This window comes from Neopelma chrysocephalum, unplaced genomic scaffold (assembly GCF_003984885.1).
Source record: "Neopelma chrysocephalum unplaced genomic scaffold, ASM398488v2 Primary Assembly neopelma1_63, whole genome shotgun sequence".
Lineage (NCBI taxonomy): Eukaryota > Metazoa > Chordata > Aves > Passeriformes > Pipridae > Neopelma > Neopelma chrysocephalum.
Window position 1 is genome coordinate 14829765 of NW_020897720.1, and position 20503 is coordinate 14850267.

At 50.9% G+C, this 20503-nt stretch overlaps 1 protein-coding gene across 4 annotated transcripts in view; it reads right to left on the reverse strand.

Annotated features, from left to right (window-relative positions):
* Positions 1 to 18737, reverse strand: part of ACSL6 (acyl-CoA synthetase long chain family member 6) — a 53375-nt gene extending 34638 nt beyond the window's left edge. For 2 of the 4 annotated variants that reach the window (XM_027682880.1, XM_027682884.1), the window contains exon 1: positions 18656 to 18737. In XM_027682880.1, the coding sequence (XP_027538681.1) occupies positions 18656 to 18704 (49 nt within the window). In that variant the 5' untranslated portion in view covers positions 18705 to 18737. Of the gene's footprint in view, positions 1 to 7096; positions 7204 to 18655 lie in introns of those variants that run through there. The other 2 variants (XM_027682883.1, XM_027682882.1) reach the window with 2 other exon arrangements.
* Between the last annotated feature and the right edge of the window lie 1766 nt (positions 18738 to 20503).

Below are 20503 nucleotides of genomic sequence, written 5' to 3' on the forward strand. Positions count from 1 at the left end.
ACATCCTTCCTACCGTTCCAGCAGTGCCTGCTTGGGAAGAACAACTCCTTTTGGGACACCCATATCCTCCTGCCCCCCTTCATTCACAGCAGGGTGGGGAAGAGGAGGGTGATTCATTTTGTCTTGGAAAGTGGGCAAAGTGTCCCATTACCATCCCTGCATTCAAGCCCCCAAAAAGGCTATTTACATTAGACTTTATAGCACTAAAACCAAACCCAAATAAGCAGCTTTTCAGCATGTCTGAGAGAATTAACCGTTTGCAGTGGGGAACTGCAAAGGGCAGCCAGTGACACGCGCTGGCTCAGAGCCCGCAGACCCTTCTCTCAGAGCAAGCTGGAATATCCCGGCAGTGCCCTGGATCTGTGTCCTTGGCTACAGCACTGGCTGCTCACTCATTCCACTGAGGAAATGCAATTTACAGGAGCTGAAACATCTCAATCCAGAGAGGCAGATTTAGAGGGATTTCACTCCAGTGAAACAGTACGAGCTTTTCGAACTCTTTTCTCACACTCAGCTCTGCAGGCCCCAGACCCTGAGATTTATAGTTGTTGTCCTGAAATGGGGTCGGTGACAGAAGATTTGCAGAAGGAAGCACCCAGCAAAACTTGGATCATTCTCCCTCACCACCCCCTGAAGAAGAAAACTGTGCTCAGTGCCCTGTACAGAGGGTTTAGGGGATTTTGAGATAGAGATTCAAATCATGACTGTGTCACTATAAGAGAGTCTGCATTTACAGAGGGGAAAGGGAGCATCAGCATTCCCAGGGACACATGAACCTGCTAGTCAGACTGCATCACTGGAAACCATTTGTTAATTTAAATGAAAGCTGCTGCAATAATTAACATCTTTATGAAAACATATGCACAGAGGCTGCCACAACCATGCAGGCAGAGCCATTTTGGGGATGTTGTGTATTGCTTGCAAAGTACAATCATTATTTTTTCCTTTTTCCCAAGCTCCATGCAGGCACTCTGGGGGACATCAACCCTGAGAGGAACTACTGCCATTAAATGCAGCTCAGGTACCTCTGACCTTCTCCAACCTGGCCAGGGAGCTCTGGGGACACCACAGGCTGTGAATTCCTAATCACTGCTGTAATTAAACCCAGAGAGGTGATGCCAAGTCAGCCTCTGCTGTGCAGCTCCACAAGTCTGGCCTGTGTGGGCACAGAGGATGAGAAGCTGGATGAGCCTTCAGTTCCCATCCTGAGGCCAGTCTGGGCTGGGGTTGGGCTCAGGTGAGGGGGGAACACCAGCCACACCACAGCAAGCTGGGCTCACACTTCCATAGATTTTATGGGAACAAGTGATCTAATGAGATCTCCAACCACAGACAGAGCTGTGCTTCAGCCACAAACATAACACCCAGACCTCACTGACTGTGGTTCCACTATAACTCAACAAGTTCTAATTGGGAAGAGATGGGGGGAAAAAAGAGAAAAAAACCAAGAAAGAACCAGGTTAGGGATAAAATTGCTTTTTTTGGATTATTATGCCAGTGCTCAGGCAACATAAGAGGGTGTGAGAGGTGAAACAAAGCAGGAAAGGCACACAGAGCCTGTGAGGCTGTGGCACTTCTCCAGGGGGTGGACACTAGAAAAGCACCCAGCGAGCAAGGAAGGTAATAAAAGGAGCTTATAATTTTATATCTTATTTTTACAAATGAAGAACGTTCCTCTCCCTTTCCTTTGAGAATCAGACCCTTCCAATCTGCGAAACTGGCCTCCTGCCAACAAGACTATTAAAGAACAGGGTTTCAATGGTACATAAGCCTCTTTAGCTCAAATTGCTTTCGTGCCGGGGGTCAGTGCCCCCCGAACTGGGTGTCTGGGGCACTGGGAGCAGAAGAGGGGCCACAGTGATGCCAACAGGGACCATCCCTGTGCCCCTGCCTCCCCACCCACCCCTTCCCAGGGCTGTCCCTCCCTGCTCAGCAGGGCAGAGTTATCCTCAATGGAAAAAGGCTTTGCATCCGGGTCAAGCCTCGGATCTGCTGCAGAGGAATAAGGCAAATGAACTTCATGGCAGGGAGGCCAGCCCTGCTTTCCTGTGACCTCTGGTGACTGCAGGAGTGAGGAGAGGACAGGATGGATGAAAGGGACCAGTTCAGCACCAGCATGTGGCTGGGGCTGGGGTATTAACTTGGCCCACTGGTGTAAACTGGGTTATTTTTTTAGGAGAGGCAGACAGTTTCACTCAGTAGAGAAAAACTGTCTTAAAGGCTGCTAAAGGATTTGGTACTGTTATATGTGACATATATATGATATATACACATCTATAATTACATATATGCATGCATGGATGTAAATGCTTGTGTGTGCATGTGCATTTATTGCAGAGGCATCTCACTCCTCAAAAAACTCTTTCTCACCAAGTAACTGCTGCAAGAACAGCCCGGGCTCGGTGTGGCCATGGCACCACATTCCACTGTGGCTCCCGGGGACAAAGCTGGTGGCAGTCCCCAGCCCTGGGCTCACGGGCTTTGCTGGCCCTCCAGCCTCCCGACCATCCCAACGCCAAAGGCAGGGCGCAGACAAAGGATGGAAATCTCCAAGCAACCCGGAGTAGCAGCGCTGGCCTCTGCTCCCCCCTGCTCTGCCGAGAAATGCATTTGCAAAACACAAGATCTTTGCAAGCATCCGCTAAAAAGGGAAAAAACGCTAACAAGAAGCTCAGTGTCCTGAGAGAGCCCAGCAATCACACGTAAACAGAGGTATTTAAAGTATCTAAAATACCTACAGCATACCAGTCCCTTGCCAAGAGAAATTATTCAATAAATAATTCAGTGCTGTGCAGAAATCTTACTTTAGACACTTGTGATGTTTCAGAAAGCAAAAACCAGCCCCCAGCTGGCTGGAAACGCCCCATGCTCAGAGCCAGGCAGGCACCACACCACCAGCTCATCCTTATCCCTCTGCATCTGGTCCCTATTCATCCACTGGTACCAAATCCTCCTGGAAAACTTCACTCTCCACCCCACACCTCCTCACCCACTCAGCACAGCTCACAGATGTGGACCAACCTAAAAACATCCTTCACACCCCTGAGCAGTGCAGCAGTGCTCAGAAGTCATCATGTCTCACGGGTATGGGAAAATCAGGACTGGGATCCTGGTCCAAATCTGCCACTCCTCTGGATAACAAAGCATTAGGAAGCCCGTGCAAACATTTTAAGTGTCCTACCAAAAGGGAAAAGCTTTGTGCTCACCCCAAGTGGGTTCAGGCCATTCCTCCAAGCTAAAACATAACCCAGCCAGAAGGAAAAGCAAAACTCCAAAGCTGTGGGGTGTTCTGGCTCCTTGTTCTCTTGCCTGCAGCTCTGTGGAGCCTGCTCACACAACTGTGCCAAGACCAGCACAGGGGCTGCAAGGTTCCATCTGGGGAAACCACAACCTGATCCCTCCCTGCCTGCTTCCTTGGCTCTCGGGCAGCACAGCCCACAGGAACATCCCCAAGAGGTGACTGCAGCAGGAGAGAATTTGTCCCTCAGCCTTAAGTTGAGTTCACAGGTGGCAATGAACCCTGCCCATGTTCCCTGGGGCTCAGGCTGGAGCACCCTGTGCTGCTGGCATCGTCACAAGGGCTGGATCCTGACCCTGCACTGCCTTTGCCAGGCCTGGGGCTCACTTCTGGACACTGCTCACAGAGCACCAGCAAAGCTCCCCCCTTCCCAGTGATCAGTTGTAAACCTCAGCTCTTGCAAAGAAGGAAGTTTTGTTGGGCTGGGTTTGGGTTTTTTTTTTATTTTTATATTTTTATAGTGACATTGATGGTTGATTGTCCCATATACCATATGCTTCTTGAATGCTCTGTGTCGTGCAGCAAACAAATAGCTTAAAAAATGGCATAAAAATAGTTATCTGGGGCAGAGTACAAAGAGAAGCAGTGAATGGAGAGGGAGAAGGGAGCTGCACCCCTGACAGCCAGCTTGGCAGAGCGGAGATGCGAAGGTGCTCCACAAAGAGCTTGATGGCTTGTTGCCAGGAAAAGTTTTTATGCTTTCCTTTAAATATTGGTTGGATTTAAAGAAGCCTTAGCACTGCCTGTAGAGGCCCTGGTCCAGCTAAGAACCCCAGTCACCTGAAGGTTCTGCAGCAGCATCAGTGCTGGGCAGTGCAGAGGTGCAGGGACCAGCGGGGGACATCCCTTCCATGTGCCCAGCTGGGATGTACTCTCCTCTCCAGCTCATTGCAGGGCTCATTTTCAGCCTCTTCACCTGAACATGCCACAGCCAGACCATTTCAGTGTGCAAAGCCCCTTAGCCCAGGGCTGGGTGGAGGAAAGGAGATTTGGGGTGAAAGGTTCCATGCCTGCACGCCCAGGCAGGAATGAGGCGGGTACACGAGCACACATTGCCCTGGCTGCTGAGAGCTGGCTCTGCTGGCCCCATGGCAGGTAGGCCAGACAAGGACAGACACACAGGCAGGTCCCTGCACTGCCAGCTCCCAGCTCTCCCTGACCATTCACACCCTGCCCTTGGCTGCATCTGCAGGTCACTGGGGGCCAGACTGGTCCCAGTGACATGGGGAGGGTTGAAGGGACAACCCCAGCCCTGGCTGCTCTCCCACTGGGTGCACATACTGCACAGGTCTGATTCCTGCTGGCTGCTTGCACAGTGGGATGGGGTGACCCCAACCCACATCACTGCTGGGCAGGGCCGTGGAGATCCCCCCCTGCCTTATGCCCACCCTGGGGCACATGGTGTTGGCACAAAACTAACTGTCCTGCCAAAGTATCAGGAAAAAATGGTTACTTTCCAAGCAAATCCCCACCTGGCATGACCAGATGGCATCCTGGTCCCACACACTCCCTGCATGACCCACCACTCACCCACCTCCTCCCCTGCCTGGAGCACTCACAGGCTGTGATGGTCCCCCTGCATCCCAGGCCATGTCTGGATGGCACAGCAAGTCCTGCCAGCGCAAGGAGCCCTCCTGACCCCCTGCCTCCTCCATCAGTCCCACACCCACCCTGCCTTTCCCAGGCACCAGCACAAATATCTGTGCACCAGCCCACCACTGGTCCAGCTGCAAACTTTTTTGGGTTCATTGCTGCCATCTCTTTCAGCAGCAGCACCAGAATAAAGTGGTTCCTGAATAACAGTCTGAGCACCCTGCCCGGCCATTGCACTCAGGAAAGCATGGCAGCCCTGGGAATGCTTCATCCAACGTGGCACAGAAACCTAGACAAGCTCATAGCAGAAAACCTTCCATAACACTTCAGACAGGACACAGTGGCGTGCTCAGAGCTGGTGCTGCAGAGGACAGGGAAGCACAGGAATGTTTTGTACACCACTTCCCAGCCACGTGTTAGCCCTCATTGTTTCTCTGACAGCTCAGACTGGATCAAAACTCTTACGTGGTCAAACTTCAATTCCACGCTGCCTTCTGCAATATCAACAGTGATGTGGCAAGTGTTCCCAGCAGGGCTGAGCGGGCCAGACTGCAGCTGGCACTGCCTCCAGCCAGGAAGATCCTGGGAATCAGGCCTGTTGCTGTCTGCAGGATGCTGCCCATGCACTATCACACCACAGATTCTCATCTGCCGCTGCACAAGAGGTAGACAGAGGCCTCCCAGCTTGTGCCATATCATAGCTAAGCACTGCCTTTATTATTATAAGGAGCAATTCTCTTTAAGCCAATCTTACAGCTCCAAGAGCTCCAATACTGACTGACCTGCCACTGCAGTAAAAGCAGAACCGTATAAACAAGTGTTACAACTGTCACACTGGAAACTGAGACTAGAAAATGACATTGGAAACGGGATTTTACAAAGAAAGAACAGTAGTGTCATTAACTACAATAAATACAATTGTATCTCTCACTTACAGTAAGCTAGCCATAATTAGACCAGGTTAATTACCAATCAAGTGCCCTGCAAGTTCATAGAATCACAGGAGTGGTTTGGGTTGGAAGGGACCTTAAAGATCATTCAGTTCCACCTTCCCCACACCACAGGCAGGGATGCCCCCAACTAGATCAGATTGCTCAGGGCTCCACCCAACCCGGCCCTGTAGCTGTAGTGCTTTCCTAAAGGACCCTGTCTGTGCAGAGGGGAAGGGGTGAGGAGACCCCAAAGGTTAAGTACACCTGGACAGAGCAGAGTTTTATCTGTGCACATGGAACATGACTGCCTGAATCTGGTCCAGGTTTTATCCCAAAACGAACCAGCAGCTGAAGGCACCTTTGAAAGTTGTTCAAGGGTTATTTGGCAACCTTGTAGTGCAATAAGGGACAAGGAAATTAAGAGGCAGGTCGTGTGCCAAAAAAACCCGAAGGAAAGCAACTCCCCCCTCTCCCTGCGGGTTGGGGGACAGCAGTGGGATGGCAGGTGGGGCGGGATGAGCGTGATGCAGCAGCCCTGCCCGCTGCACAGACCTGCCGGCTCCCGCCGTGCCCTCTGCCTGCCTGGGCCCTGCGCCAGCAGCCTCCGGTCACCACCGACACACACACTGCCTGCAAACAGCCAGAGCCTCTCAAAACAACCTCTGCCGTGCGCGAGAGCATCACCGCGCTTTTAAAATCGCGGGCTGCGACCCCGCACCCCGGAGCCCCGCAGCCCACGCGAGACCTGCGGGGCCGCTGCCCCAGCGCGGGGAGCTCCGGGCAGAGCCGGGCAGGAGCTTTTTACCCCTCCGGGACTGTCGGCAACAACACCCCAAACAGCAGCGAACCGCCAAAGCCACCACCAGCCGGTGCCCCCCGCCCCGCGGCTCTCCCGCATCCCCCCGAGCAGCGGCCCCGGGGGTCTCTCTGCACAGCGGTTCTTCCGCAGCCCCGGGGGTCCCTCTGCACAGTGGTTCTCCCGCAGCCCCGGGGGTCCTGGGGGTCTCTCTGCACGGCCTCTCTCCCGCAGCCCCGGGGGTCCTGGGGGTCTCTCTGCACGGCCTCTCTCCCGCAGCCCGGGGGTCTCTCTGCACGGCCTCTCTCCCGCAGCCCCGCTATTCGCGATCTCCCCTCTCTCGGCATCCCTGGGCCGGGCTGCGGGCGATGCCATGTCCCCCCCCGGGGCTGGCGCAGCCCCCGCGTCCCGCCCGGATCCCGGCGGGTTCCTCTCTCGCCTTTCCCCGGAGCGATGCCCCCCCTCTCCGGGACTCACCCTCCGCCGTGCCGGTGCCCGGGGCCGGTCAGCTCATGGCCGGGGCCGTGCCCTGCCGCTCCCCGCGCAGAACTGCTGACTGCAGCCCGGCCCGCCCCCTCCCATCTGCAAACGGCTGAAAGAAGTTAAGCTTGGCTAATATCGGCTTAGGCTGAATTAGCGCAGCAGCGGCGGCGGTGCCCGCTGTAACCCTTGAGGCTCCACATCCCCGCCTCCCAGAGAGGGAAAACCCACCCCCTCAGCTCCCGAATGCTGCAGTATTTTCACACGTCTCTGTCGTACTGGAGGTTTTGCAGGCTCCAAGCGAGGCTTTTGGGTGTAAAAACTGCAAAGCCTTCCTGCGAAATGCTCGATTTAAAATTAAAAACAGCCTTTTTTGGTTTTTTTCCCCTTTGGGGAAAAGTCGTCATAAAAGAAAGTTTGTGACACTGAGAAAGTCTGCGTTGCCAGTCCTGCTCTGCTGGATTAAAAAGTTTATAGGTTGAGTATGGGCAGACAGTGACAGGACAGGGGGGAATGGCTTCTCCCTGACAGAGGGCAGGCTTTAGATTAGATGATAGGAAGGAATTCTTCCCTGTGAGGGTGGGGAGGCCCTGGCACAGGTTGCCCAGAGAAGCTGTGGCTGCCCCTGGATCCCTGGAAGTGTCCAAGGCCAGGTTGGACAGGGCTTGGAGCAACCTGGGCTAGTGGAAGGTGTCCCTGCCCATGGCAGGGGAGTGGAACAAGATGGTCTTTAAAGTCCCTTCTAACACAAAACATTCTCTGATAATTGAGTGGAATAAATATAAGTCATCTGAATCGATAAAATAGTGAGATAATAACTATTGCCAAATCATCCTTATGTTGTTATCTATATTAAAAGAAAAAAAACAAACCCAAAAATATTTAAACCCAAACCAGGTTTTGTTAATTCACACTGATAATAATGAAACCAAAACTTAGCAATTCATTTGTTGGTAAATTATTAATATTTACATTTGAGAGGTCTGGCTGAGCTGCTTCTCCTGACTAAAAGAACATTCTTTTCAACTGAAAGCCGACAGTGTCTGGTGGCTTCCAACTGTCCCCTTCTGAGCAGAGATAACACAGGGTGTGCCACCCTGGGCCCCCCGGTCCATATCACTGTGTTATGTACTGTTCATTATTTACTGTTTGATCCCGTCTTAGCACTCTGGCCTTAGGAAGGCACCTGAGGAGTCCATCCCTCCCTCCAGGGGTTGGATATCTGCCTTTATTAACACTGAAATTACTGTATTCCTCAACTCTTTCTTTTTTTCCTGAAGCTGTACATAGGCTGCATCTCCACAACTGCTGAGCAGAGAAGTGGGGAGCAGAGGCTCTCTGAACACTCACTGCTACCAGAGTTAATGAAGTTTCTGTCTGACCTGTCCTCAATTGTGCTTGTGATATTGGAGTGCATAATGGAGAATTCTCAAAGAACAGTTAACACTCATGAATGAAGAGAATATTTAATGAGATTTCAGGCAAGCTTGTCAAATATCACTTCTTTGGCTCACATGGGGGGTGTTCTGCAATCAGGCTTAATTCATCAAGTTGCCAGGGTAGGGCAGGGAGTACTGAATGGTCTGCAGGTGCAAATCAGCATCACAGTGCTGCTAAATGGGGCCTCAGCAATATTCACCAGCTCAGATTCCTGCCCCTTTCTTCCTCATGAGCCACAGCTCGAGAGAAACTTTGCAGTCAGGAAATATTTCAGGTGTGTGAGCAGCCCTGGGCTGGCTGGGCCCTTCAGTGCCTGTATCTCACAGACACAACACATCTTGAGGGAGTGCCCCAAAGGGCATGTGGGAATACTGATTTTAAATAAATACTGGATGAAAAGCAAGTTACTGTGCTACTGAGCTCTTCTTTCAAGCTCCTGCTGTGAAGGGATGGTCTTGCCTACCTCCATTAATCTCACAGTGGGCAATAATACCCTCAGAATAGGTGGAGGAATTCAGTAAAACATGTGTTTCAGGACAGCCTCTGACCCTTTTATGTCCTCCATAAACACCCTGAGCAGTAATTCCCTTTCTTTTGTTTTGCTTTCCTTGCACATACACACAGCATATGGACTCACTTTCTGGAACAACCCTGAGAGAGTGATGAGAGGGAACAAAGCAAGGAAGCTGGATGTAGGCTGCCTACCTTGAGGGAAAAAAGATGCAAGCAGACTCTAAGTAATACACAGAATAAAAGCTTCAGCTTTTTCTGCCCCAGCATTTTCTGCCAGGGGATTGCAGAGCAGAGGGGTCAGCACAGTGCTTGGTGGGAAGACAACTTCCTTTTTTGGATTCACAGCTGAGGGAAGGATGCAGTTCTCCACAAACAGGGATTTGCTCTGAGATCCTTTGGCATGGGAGTGCAGAGGGCAGTTCAAGCCTGTTTTCAGGTCCTCCTGCAGGTGTAGGAGCTGTGCCCTGTGGAACAGGGGGCTGAGGGCTGGCAGTGCTGAGCCCAGAGGTGCTGAGCACCCAGCCAAGGCAAGAGGAGCCACAAAGCCCTTTGAGCTTCAAACCAGGACTTAGGTGACTTCTGCTTCTGTAGAAATCTGCCCCAAGCTTCTGCTCATCTCAGAACATTGAGTTGCAGGGATGCTTATACAAGTACAAGAAATTAGACTTCACCTTCTGTGCTCAGTCTAAAGCCCAGCGAGACTCAACTACCAGTAAAATCAATGGAAGGATTTCAAAGGACTTTTATGGGATTTGGCTGAGACCTCACTTGTCCAGGGGGAAAAAAAAAAAAAAAGGTGTGTCAGTGAATCACAGTGCTTTTAATGCTCCCAGCCAAAGTGGAAGAGTTACACATGGCCCTCCAGAATTCTGAGGATAACTCAATAAAAGCTGCTGCTCTGTCTTTCAGGACATTCCCATAAACCAGGGCAGGAGCTTCAGTTGCAGAACAGAAAGCCAACAGTACCTCTACATTCCTTAAGACCCGTCATGGAAAATCCTGCCTCAAGCAGAAATAAAAACAGACACTAATTCAAATAACGTAAATTGTGTAAGGTGGGGGAATTTTACTGCCTTGTGTTTCTTTTTAGTGGCCTCTTTTTCCTTTCTAAGTCTTCTGGTCAGATATTATGCTTTTATGATTACACAGCCTATGTTTTGACCACTTCCAAAGAGCAGCAGGAAGGAAGCATAGGGCACAAATAGAGGATTAATTCAATAATTAGGAACATTAATAAGAGGCTACCAGGCGAGTGTTTCTGCCTTGTCTCCCTCTAGCCCTCAATTTCCTTACCCTGCAGGGATGCCAATGGATGGCAAAGGAACAAAAATAAACCCACGACGATGAATTTACTGCTTATTCATCTCTTCCCAGCTGTCATCCTCAAAACACTTTACAGGCACCCAGAGGCACAGTCTCCGTGCTGCAGCTGAGCGTGGTGGGTGCAGAGAGGTGCAGGGGACATGTCCTGGGACCAAAGGGGCCCCTTCTGCACCCTGACACACCAGCAGGGCTGCACCCACCAGCCAGAGACCCCAACTGCATCCCACACCCAGCTCCAGTTCCCCTGGCAGCCAGGGCCTGGCACTGTGCTGGGAAATGAGGGAAAAGGGGGGGTTTGGCATCATCCCATGGAGGGCTTTTGAGAAATCTGCGGTTGGGCTGTGATTTGAGATGTCCTTAAATATTCCAAGTTAAATACTTCGCTGAAACCTTTCTTCTCCTGACAGCAATAACAGGCGGTTACATTGTTTGAGTGTTTTTAAACACTCGGTTTATGTTTCAGGATCTTTGTTGTCGCTTCAGGGTTTTTTATTTATTTTGTTAACTAAAGCAGCAATTAGGTTATTTGTATTTTTGTTTCTAGGCAGTTGCCCTTTCTGATTCCACACCCTGGGGCACCCTGTACCTTTCTGTGCCTGACACTGCTGTAACTTGCTTCTGCTCTCCTGTTTCCACAGGTATTTTCAAGTCTCCAAGAAGACATTTCTGTCCCTGCTAAATTTTGCAAACTCTCTCCAAGTCTATCTATGGCTGCACATAAGCAGATTTTCAGTCCAGAGGTATATGGCACCTTTTTGCTGCCTTCTGTCAGGGCTTCCCCCATCTCCAGCCTCTTTCCCCATCCCTGCTGCAAAAAAACCCTTTAAATCCCCTTCTCTGGATGTTTTAAGCCGCGTCTCTCCAAGACACTGGAGCAAGGTTCCAAAGGGTTAAGGTGGGGGAGGCCCCCAGACAGGCCATTCTTCAGTCTCAATGACCCAGAGCTTTTGCCTTTTCAAATGTATTTAACCAAATAAGTGAATAGAGGATATGCAAATGCCTTTTCCGAAAGGAAACACAGCCCTGAATTGTTGTTGGCAGGTCAGAGCATCACACCACCCTCAGCAGCCTCTCAGCTTCGGGGGACGCAGGGCTAGAGGAGGAGGCACAAAAAACCCTTTTCAGGCAGAATAAAACCAGGACTCGGATATTCCCAGGGGGCAGAGGAAGGAGGTCACTGGGGGCGGCTCCCCCGGCACCTCAAAAGCTCGGCTGGTTCCCTGTGAGGGTGGGGAGGCCCTGGCACAGGTTGCCCAGAGAAGCTGTGGCTGCCCCTGTATCCCTGGAAGTGTCCAAGGCCAGGTTGGACGGGGCTTGGAGCAACCTGGGCTGGTGGAAGGTGTCCCTGGCCTGTGGAAGCACGAGCAGAGTGTGCAAGGGAGAAAAAGTGAAGGAAGGTTCCTTCAGGGACATGAGGGCTCTGGCACACCTTGGGTGACCTTTCACAAGCTGCTGCTCACAGGCTGCTCACAAGCTGCTCTTGGCTCCAAGAAGTTATTTGGACATTTTGCAGAAGAAAAGACAATTCTGAATGAGATCACCTGGAGTTACGGAGAATTGTTTTACCTAAAACTGAGCTGTATTAGAAATACTAAATAAAGTATATTTAACGTTTCAAAAGGATTCTAATATATTTGTCTTTTTTTTTCTCCATCATTGCAAAGGATCTTGAAGCAAACTCTAAATAAAGTTCTCTCCACTTTTTATATCTGAATACCGTTCTCTGCAGAAAAGACATTTAAATCTACATCATTCACATGTTATTTAATTTCAGTGTAAGCTTGGCTTAGATCGCTTCCAACTCACTTCAGTCAACAGCAGAATGATTGGCTCTTTTTCTAGATACTTTCTCAAAGAGGATAAAAAAAAATAGTAAATTAAATCAGTTTAGCAACCTCAGTGCTCGTTCCTGTGCCGACCAGCTCATACTTGTCCCAGCTCAGCAAACCCCTCTGTGCTTTCCCTGCCGGGGGGCCATCTCGCAGTGACTGGGACACCCGGTGGTCACAGCAGTGTCTGTGTGGCTCACGAAGCTGGTTTTAGGGATTTGGCAGCCCTGGGAAAGCAGCTGCCTGTTGCTCTGCAGGCAGAGGGGAGGGTGGCTCTGACCCTGCCATGAGGAGCCGTGTGTGGGTCCTGCCCTGAGGAGGCTGTTCCAGGGTCCCCGTCCCCCCCTGGGCACCATCACAGCCCACAGGGGTGGGCACAGCCCGGGGCTGCTCTGCCTTGGGCATGGGGGCAACTCAGCCTCAATTTCTTAATATCTAGTGAATGAAGGAAAGGTCTTCTCAGCCCCTTTGGTTCTTGGCCTTGGACAAGCACAGTGGTTGCCCAGGAAAGGGAGGCTGTGCAGCTTCGCATCCCATGGCAGGTCAAACAGCAGCCCAAAGCAAGCCAGGGTGCCCTCTGCACCCACCCAGGCACTGCCTGTGCTCTCCACAATAGGAAAACCTACCCTTTCCAAAGGCCAAAGCTGCCAGCCTGAAGAGAGGGCACAACCCCAGGAGCAGACAGGACGGGGGCAGAGATCTGCCACGTGGGAAACCGTCCCAGAGAGGAGGCTGTGCCCAAGATCTGGGGTGAAAACACGGGGGAAAAACAAATAGGTTGGCTGAGGCACGGTGCTGGCACACAAATAAGCAGGATCTGGATTAGTCATAAGCAAATCTGAGCGGTAACTTGGAAGACTTTGAAGATAAAGTTTCTAGAGCAACTTTCCCAAGTGAAAGTATATTTAGAGCAGGGAGAGTCACACCTCTGTGGAAGGGCCAGCCGAGGTGACACCACACACCAGGGCCCTGCCACTGCAGCACTTGTAACTCCTGGACCCAAGGATGCATGTCAGAAATCACAGAATCAAAGAATCATTATGGTTGGAAAAGCCCTTGAAGATCATCAGTTCCAACTGTTAATCCAGCACTGCCAAGACCATCATTAAACCATGTCCCCAAGTGCCCCATCTACCTGTTTTTTGAATACTTCCAGGGATGGCAACTCCAGTACTTCCCTGCACAACCTGTTCCAATGCCTGACCACCCCTTCCATGAAGAATTTTTTCCCAGTATCCACCCTAAACCTCCTCTGGCACAACAAAGTCACATTGCAGTGGCTGTGATCAGGCTGGTAGCTTTGAAGTTTCTGTCCTTCATCTGTGGCCCAAGCACAACCTCAGGTGAGGGGGTGAAACATCCCAGGTGTGGGGCTGGTGCTCCCCACCTTCCTGCCATCACCAAAACCCTCAGCAGCGAGAGCAGTGAAGGTTCTCTTGGAATTTGGCCGCTGGAAGATGGGCTTTCACAGGTCCTCTGCTACAGACAACAGCAGACTAAAGACCCTTTGCTGGGGTTGGTGTTTTTCCAAATAACCCAGCACCTGAATTGCTGCTCCTGGGCCAAGTGACACACCTGACCCCAGCAAGAAAAGCCACCTGAAAAACCCCAGGTACCTCTGGAGCCTCAAGGAGGCCAATTCCCCCTGCACTGATTTTGCAGTTCCTGTGCAGTGCTGACGTGGGGACTCCTCACTGCAGCTCACGGGTGGTGTTTCTGAGATTGTATCTACACCACCACAGCCACTCAGTGAGCAAATGGAAATGTGAGCTGCACTCTGCAACACCATGGCACACAGGGCTAAAGATAAAGGCTTTTCCTCCCTGAGCTGGGGTTTTCCTAGTGAAATGGTGATTTCCACTGGATGATACACTATTTTTTTTTTTTTTACAAGTGACACTTTCTTCCTGTGGTGCAGAAAAAATGACTTGGACAAGGTGGTTGGATTTATCTTCTTCCCATGTTTCTGAGAGCAGAATATCCCACACAGCACAGAAGACAGGAAAGCCCCTTGTGTGTCTGACAGAGGAGTTTGAGGGACAGTGAGAGCTGAGTGGGGGTTTGTGGGGGAATCACTGTGGGGTCTTTCCAAAGCCTTGCCATGGACTCAGCCCACATCAAGCAGGGCTGCATTTTTAGCTGTACTTTTCCAAAGCATCTGCTACACACTACAGCTACATGACTGCTTGTAAAAGCCCAGGCAGTGAGTGCAGGGTGGGGAAGCACAGCTGCAGCAGGGACCTGGGGACCAGCTCACCAGGGGCTGAACTGCCCCTGATGCTTTGAAACTCCTTCCTGACTGAAAATCCCTACTCATCTCACCACCAGCCACCACGCTTTCCATAGCACAGCCTCCAGCAGAACAGTAAATTATTTATAATTTTACCTATGCACAGAGCATGAGAAAGAAGCAGAACAAGGCAAAGCCTCTGGTCCCCTCCCTCCCCACCACCCTCAGGTCACCCTGGAGGCTCTGTGACAATGTTTACAGTGCAAGGAGGATTTGACACAGTGAATGGCTTGTTGTCAATAAGTCCTGGTGGCACACAATAGCAATCAATCCCAGCCCAGTAAAACATTCACCTGTGTCTCACTGAATGGCATCAATGCTCCGTTCCTTGGAACTTCCAAAAAGGGTTTGCAAATAATCTGAATCAGCACATCTGGGAAGAAAAGCCCCTGGAGAGCCAGGCATGGCTCACAGCAAACTGCAGGACAGTGTGGAATGGAGCGTGAGGGCTCCCACTGGGAATTCATGGATTTCACAGATACACTTTGAGCGTATTTATCTGTATTTTATAGCCACATGCTCCCTGTCACACCTCTCTCCACTGCATTTGGCTGGTGTCACAGGGTCAGAGGGTGTCTGGGTTCATGAGATCTATAAGCCCTCCTGTTCAGAAGGGAGAAGAGGAGAGAGGATGAAGCAGTTTGGACACGGGTACCTTCTCCAGAGGGGACAAGGCCAGGCCGCAGGAGCCACTGCGGTGGCTCTTCCCTGAGCTGTCCCTGCTCCTGGCACCTGCAGCCCTGCGGGAACGGCAGCGGGGACAGATGGGTCCCCAGTGCCAAGGACCTGCAGGGCTTTGGCTTCACATGGTAGCACAAGAGACAGAAATAGCAACGGTGGAAAAAAACCTCATTACTTGTATTGACCCATCCCCAAAGAACGTGCCCAGAGCACTTAAAAATAAAATAAAAAGAAGTATCAATAGATGTTTTTCTTTCCTGTTCATTTCTGATCAGAAAGAGGGTGATTGAGTTATTTTGTTTGGGTCTGTATGAAGAAATAATCTGGCAAAGTCAAGAAAAAGGCCATGGGAAAGGAGCTGCCCTGGATGCCTGTGCCCCCATAGGAGGTAACCAACTGTGTCCCGTTACCCACCATCCCTTCATCTCACCCAGACTTGTCTCTAGTTACCTACAACACATCCACGTGCTGGCTGCTGTGCAGGGGGGAAGGAAGCTGCTGGTATTTCTCACAAAGAGCTCTCAGAAATGTACTCATGATGAAAGGTTTAAACCCTCTGGTGCTCTGCAGCGTTCGGTGACATCAAAACACCGCCACTCATACCCTTGGTGATGTAATGTTGTATTTCTTTGTTCCTGGCTCGCTCCCAAGTCTGCTTTCCTATTTCCGTGGGTATGCAGTTAATTCAGTTTACCATCTGTCTTCAAAGCTTCTCTCCTCTTTTTATTACTTAAATATATTTGTAATATCCATAGTAGCATGGAAACAAGAATCACATAAGTGTCTAGATTAGTCCAGAGCAGCAGAGAAAAATTGCTATGTGCTGTCCCTGGGAGGGAGCAGGGAAATCCAAATACATCTACTCTTTCCTTTTGATGGTATCTAGCAACTGTTCAAGTGGAGCAGTAATAGAGGGATGGAGAATAAAAGCAGCTAAATATACCTCATCCAATACCCTGGGCTTTGCCTCTCGTGCAGCAGCCGGCGCTCCACGGGCTGGGCTGAGCAGCCTTGGGCATCTGCTCTGCTTCATACACAGGGCACAGCAGGAAATGTCTTATCCAGAGACCTGAACTGGCATCACCAAGGACTCCTGTGCCACGGTGTGAGAGCCAGGATCAGGAGTGGGACTGCACAAGTCTGTTGTGACCCCAGCTGACCCTCCCACTCCCTTTGCAAACGTGCACTGAGAAATATTTGGAGGTTCACTGGTGCTGGTGGGAAGAGACACTGATGGCAGAATTCCTTTCTTGTGCCCCCACACATGGGTGCAAGTGCCCACTGGGCCCCAGCTGCTGCCAGGAGGCAAGAGAGCAAAGCCTCCTCTTCCTCACTGCAAGGCAGGACTGACAGGGTGGGCAGGTCAGGGCTGCAGGCACGTGGAAGAGAAGAGCAGAGGAGTAAAAGTAGGAAAGCCCAGAGATACAAAGGGTAAAGTGGAACCTTGTACTGCTTCAACCAAACCAGCAACCTGCAAATCCCTGGAGTAATTTGTTGTTGTTTGTATTTTGTTTACTACATCACCCTCTGAATCCAACAGACCATCCAAGACTCCACATTAGGAAATAATTACCTTTGTCTTTCAGTGACTTCTACCATTATTTCATTGAGGGGAACATTATAGACCTGTTCTCAACTTGTTAAAACCTTTCTAATGGTGCCAGAAATTTTATCAAATTAAAGAAGAATGCTGCACTGGCCAAAGAGCTCCTTGTTCAGAAAATCAGCACAGCCACAGTAACCCCTTTGCAGCACAGAGCATTGTCTGATGGGAGGGGGGCACCAGAAAACCAAAACCAGGCATGAGAGCAACAACCACTGCTCCAGGGCTGAGCAAGTGCCATGCTGCCAGGTCAGGCAGACCCACTGGGATCCATCTCCCAGAGATGACCTGTGTGGACAAACATTTTGGCTGCTGCTGAGGGTGCCACTGCAAAAGGCAATAACAGCATGTCTGTCTTCTAAGGGTATCTATCCTCTTGGCAAAAACATTAGGCTAAAATCATGTCCACACTAAAATAAAGTGAGCATGGCATTAAAAAACCCTAAACATCGCATCAAAAACCTTGGCCCTGAGTCAGAGCCATACTGGGACAGACACACACTTTGGGAGAGCAAGATGCACAGTGGAGAGGAGCTTGGACACAGCAGAGACACACTGAGATGTGAAGCACAGGAATCAATACCCCAGGGTGGATGTGGAGGCCTGAGGGCAGGAGCTCACACAGGAGACCTGTTCCCAGTGGGTCCTGTTCTCCTCCTGCTGTCACAAACAAGCCTGGTGCAGCCAGCAGTGTGCTTCAGAGCAGCCCCTGCGGCCTTGGGGCCCAAAATATTGTAACAAACACTTGCCCACAGCCTCCCAGCCACATGGTCCTTTCTGCTTCACCCGTGTAATTCCCTCTGGGCCATATTTCACTGCATGAGTTTTGCTACAGTTGTGAAGCAGCTGATTCAAGCTGCTGATATAAGCAGCTGTAAGGCCACTGCCTTTAATGGGAGCCACCAGGATATTTTCAGAGGCAAAATTCAGGCCAGTGATATTAGGTTCCTTTTTTTTTTCCTCCTTTCTCCCCCAGTATGAAACATCCTTTTTCATAACCAAAAAATAGCAAATAGACATGAACATAAATAATTACGATGTTTTGCGTTATCAACGCTCCCCCTCAGATTATTTACCTAATTATGTTAAGATGCTGTCTTTTAAAATCATTTCCCCTTTTGAAAGTCTGCCTGTCTAGAGGGAAGCTCTTTTATAGATAAAGAGGGAAATAGCACAGACATTGAACGTTACCTTTCCTTAGGGAAGACACTTTGCACAGATTCAAAGGACCCGATTTCACACTGGCACAGCAGATCAGTTCAAGCTGAACCTTTAAATACCTTACAGAGATCCTCCTATTATTTCGGACTTGCAAGAATTTCCTAATGCGGACAACTTGGAATCGTCACCGCCTGCCCACAAAACAATGGGATCCAGCATCACACTCTGCCCGACAGCTCCACCGCACACACCCCCCTCCGAGAGCGCTGCCCTATTTCACACACCCGCTACAGGCAAAGTGCCCCGACAAATTCACCGGAGATGGACCGACAGAACAAACCGGCAAGAGGGTTTGAGAGAAATTATGTAATGCGGCCGCCGAGCCGCCCGCCCCGCTGCCATAGCGGCTCCTTTGCCGGCTCTGCACCGAACGCATCCCGCAGAGCATCATCCCATCCCATCCCCTCCCCACGGCACAGCGCCGCTCCCGCCTGCCTCTTCCCTTCAAAGCGCTTGGAATACCCTTTATCCCGGAGCAGGGAGGGCGATGGGGAGGCGGATGGCGGGCCCAGAGGCCGTTCCGAAGGGTTCGGGCCGGTATCGCCGCGCCGGGGCGGGGAGCGGGTCCCCGCCCGCTGCGGGGAAAAGGAGCCGGGAAACGCGGAGCGGGGAGGGGACAAAGCCCCGGTGCCGAGGCGGTTCGGGGGAGCACTCACCCAGCAGCAGGCAGCCGGAGCCCGCGGAGCCCAGGAGCGGGGCGAGCATCCCTGCGGCGCGGCCCCTCCGCCCCGCTCCGCGCACTGCGGCGCGCACTGCGCACCCCGCCGGCCCGGCCCGCCGGGCCCCGCACGCTCCCCCGGCGGAGGGCGGTGTTTTTAGCAGCCCTCCTCCTCTCCCCATCCCTGCCGAGCCCTCCAGATCCCGCTTAAAAGGGGCGATGCTGCCGGTGGTGAGCGGCGCTCCTCAGAGCATCCCTGTTCCCCCGGACCCATGAGCGGCGATGGGAGCGGACAGGGAGGGAGGGAGGCGAGGGGGGTAAACTTACGCCCTTTTGGCTGTTATTTTCGCCTTGGGCCGACGAAATCGCCGCTGAGCGGTGACCTGCACGGCAACGGTACTAAAGACCATCAGAGATGCTGAAACACTCACAGCTTCATCAGCAGAGGCAGCTCGGCATTGGTTCGACATGTCTCACCATCATACACCCAGTGGCTACTCAAAAAAAAAAAAAAAAAAGCAGGTGCCTGTGATACTAAATACGTGGGGAGAAGAGTAAATTTGTGTTCTTGACGATTCTGTCTTTCCCTGAAGCTGATTGTAGGAAAACTAATCTCCAACTCCATGGTACATGAGGGGCTTTGCAAAAAAAGACTTTCAAAGAGCTGCACCAGTGGTGAGAGCACGTCTTGCATCCCTCTGGGAATCTCAGTGCCAGTGGGGTAAACAGGACAGGAGTGCCAAGGGGGGGAAGAGACGCTGTCTTTTTGTTCAGCCTTTTGAGTGACTACCATGGCAGGTCTGCACAGCAGGCACTTCTGCCTGCTCCAGGCTCTGATGTGCAGCTGTTTAACTCTTGGTGAACGTGGGCCAGATACACCAATAAAATTCCCTGCTTGTAGCAGGAATTAGCACTAGCTGGGGTATGATTACAGCCGTGCAGGGCACACATTTCCTTTGGAGATAAAAAGCTTTTGGTTTTCTCGAAGGCGAGAATGAAGCGGACGGAAATAAAGAATTTCCATTCCATGACAAACATTTTTCACCACGCAGTTTCCTTCTGATTCAACACGAGGACTTAAACTTCCCTGTGCATAGAAGCCCAGCAGCTGATGAAACCTGATGTAATTTGTGTTAGTGTCACCACTGCACACTCCTGAAAGCTGTTATAAAATTGTCACATCCATTTTACTCAAGGGCTATTTGGCTTCCAAGATCCATGGTCTTGAGGCAGAAAACCATCATCAAGCACACTAACAAGTGAGCTGGGAACCAAAGAGAACTGTATCTGATTCCTCAGGCTGCAGTCCTCACAGTAAATGCCTCTAAGGCTTTTGGGACTTCAGCCACACCTTCAGGTGTCAAATCAAATATAACAGCTATAAAATAGGAGTGGCAAAATCATATCTACAGCAATCTGTTTTGCTTAAGAGTAAAATAGATTATAGATTAAATACTTAAGAGCATTTGTAGCCTATTCCTAAGGCCTTCTTTTTCTTGAGAAGGAACAAAGTCTCCACACCGCGTTTTATTTGCCTCCCTGCAGCAAATTTTGTGTTGCAAGGCTGTTAGCATGTCTCATCTTCTTCAGGCTACCCAGATCCTACCGTTCCTGTGTCTAAGCAAGCCCAGACTTCTCCCTGAACCACCAGTTCTGTTTCCTGAGCCCAGCTCCTGAGGCTCCTGAAAGCCTCTGTTAGCTAGAAATGACAATACTGAAGCTAACAGATACAACAAACCAAGTTGTCCTAGAGACATTCAAGACCAGGTTGGACAGGGCTCGGACAGTTGAAGGTGTCCCTGCTCACAGCAGAGGGGTTGTACTATATGACATTTAAAGGTCCCTT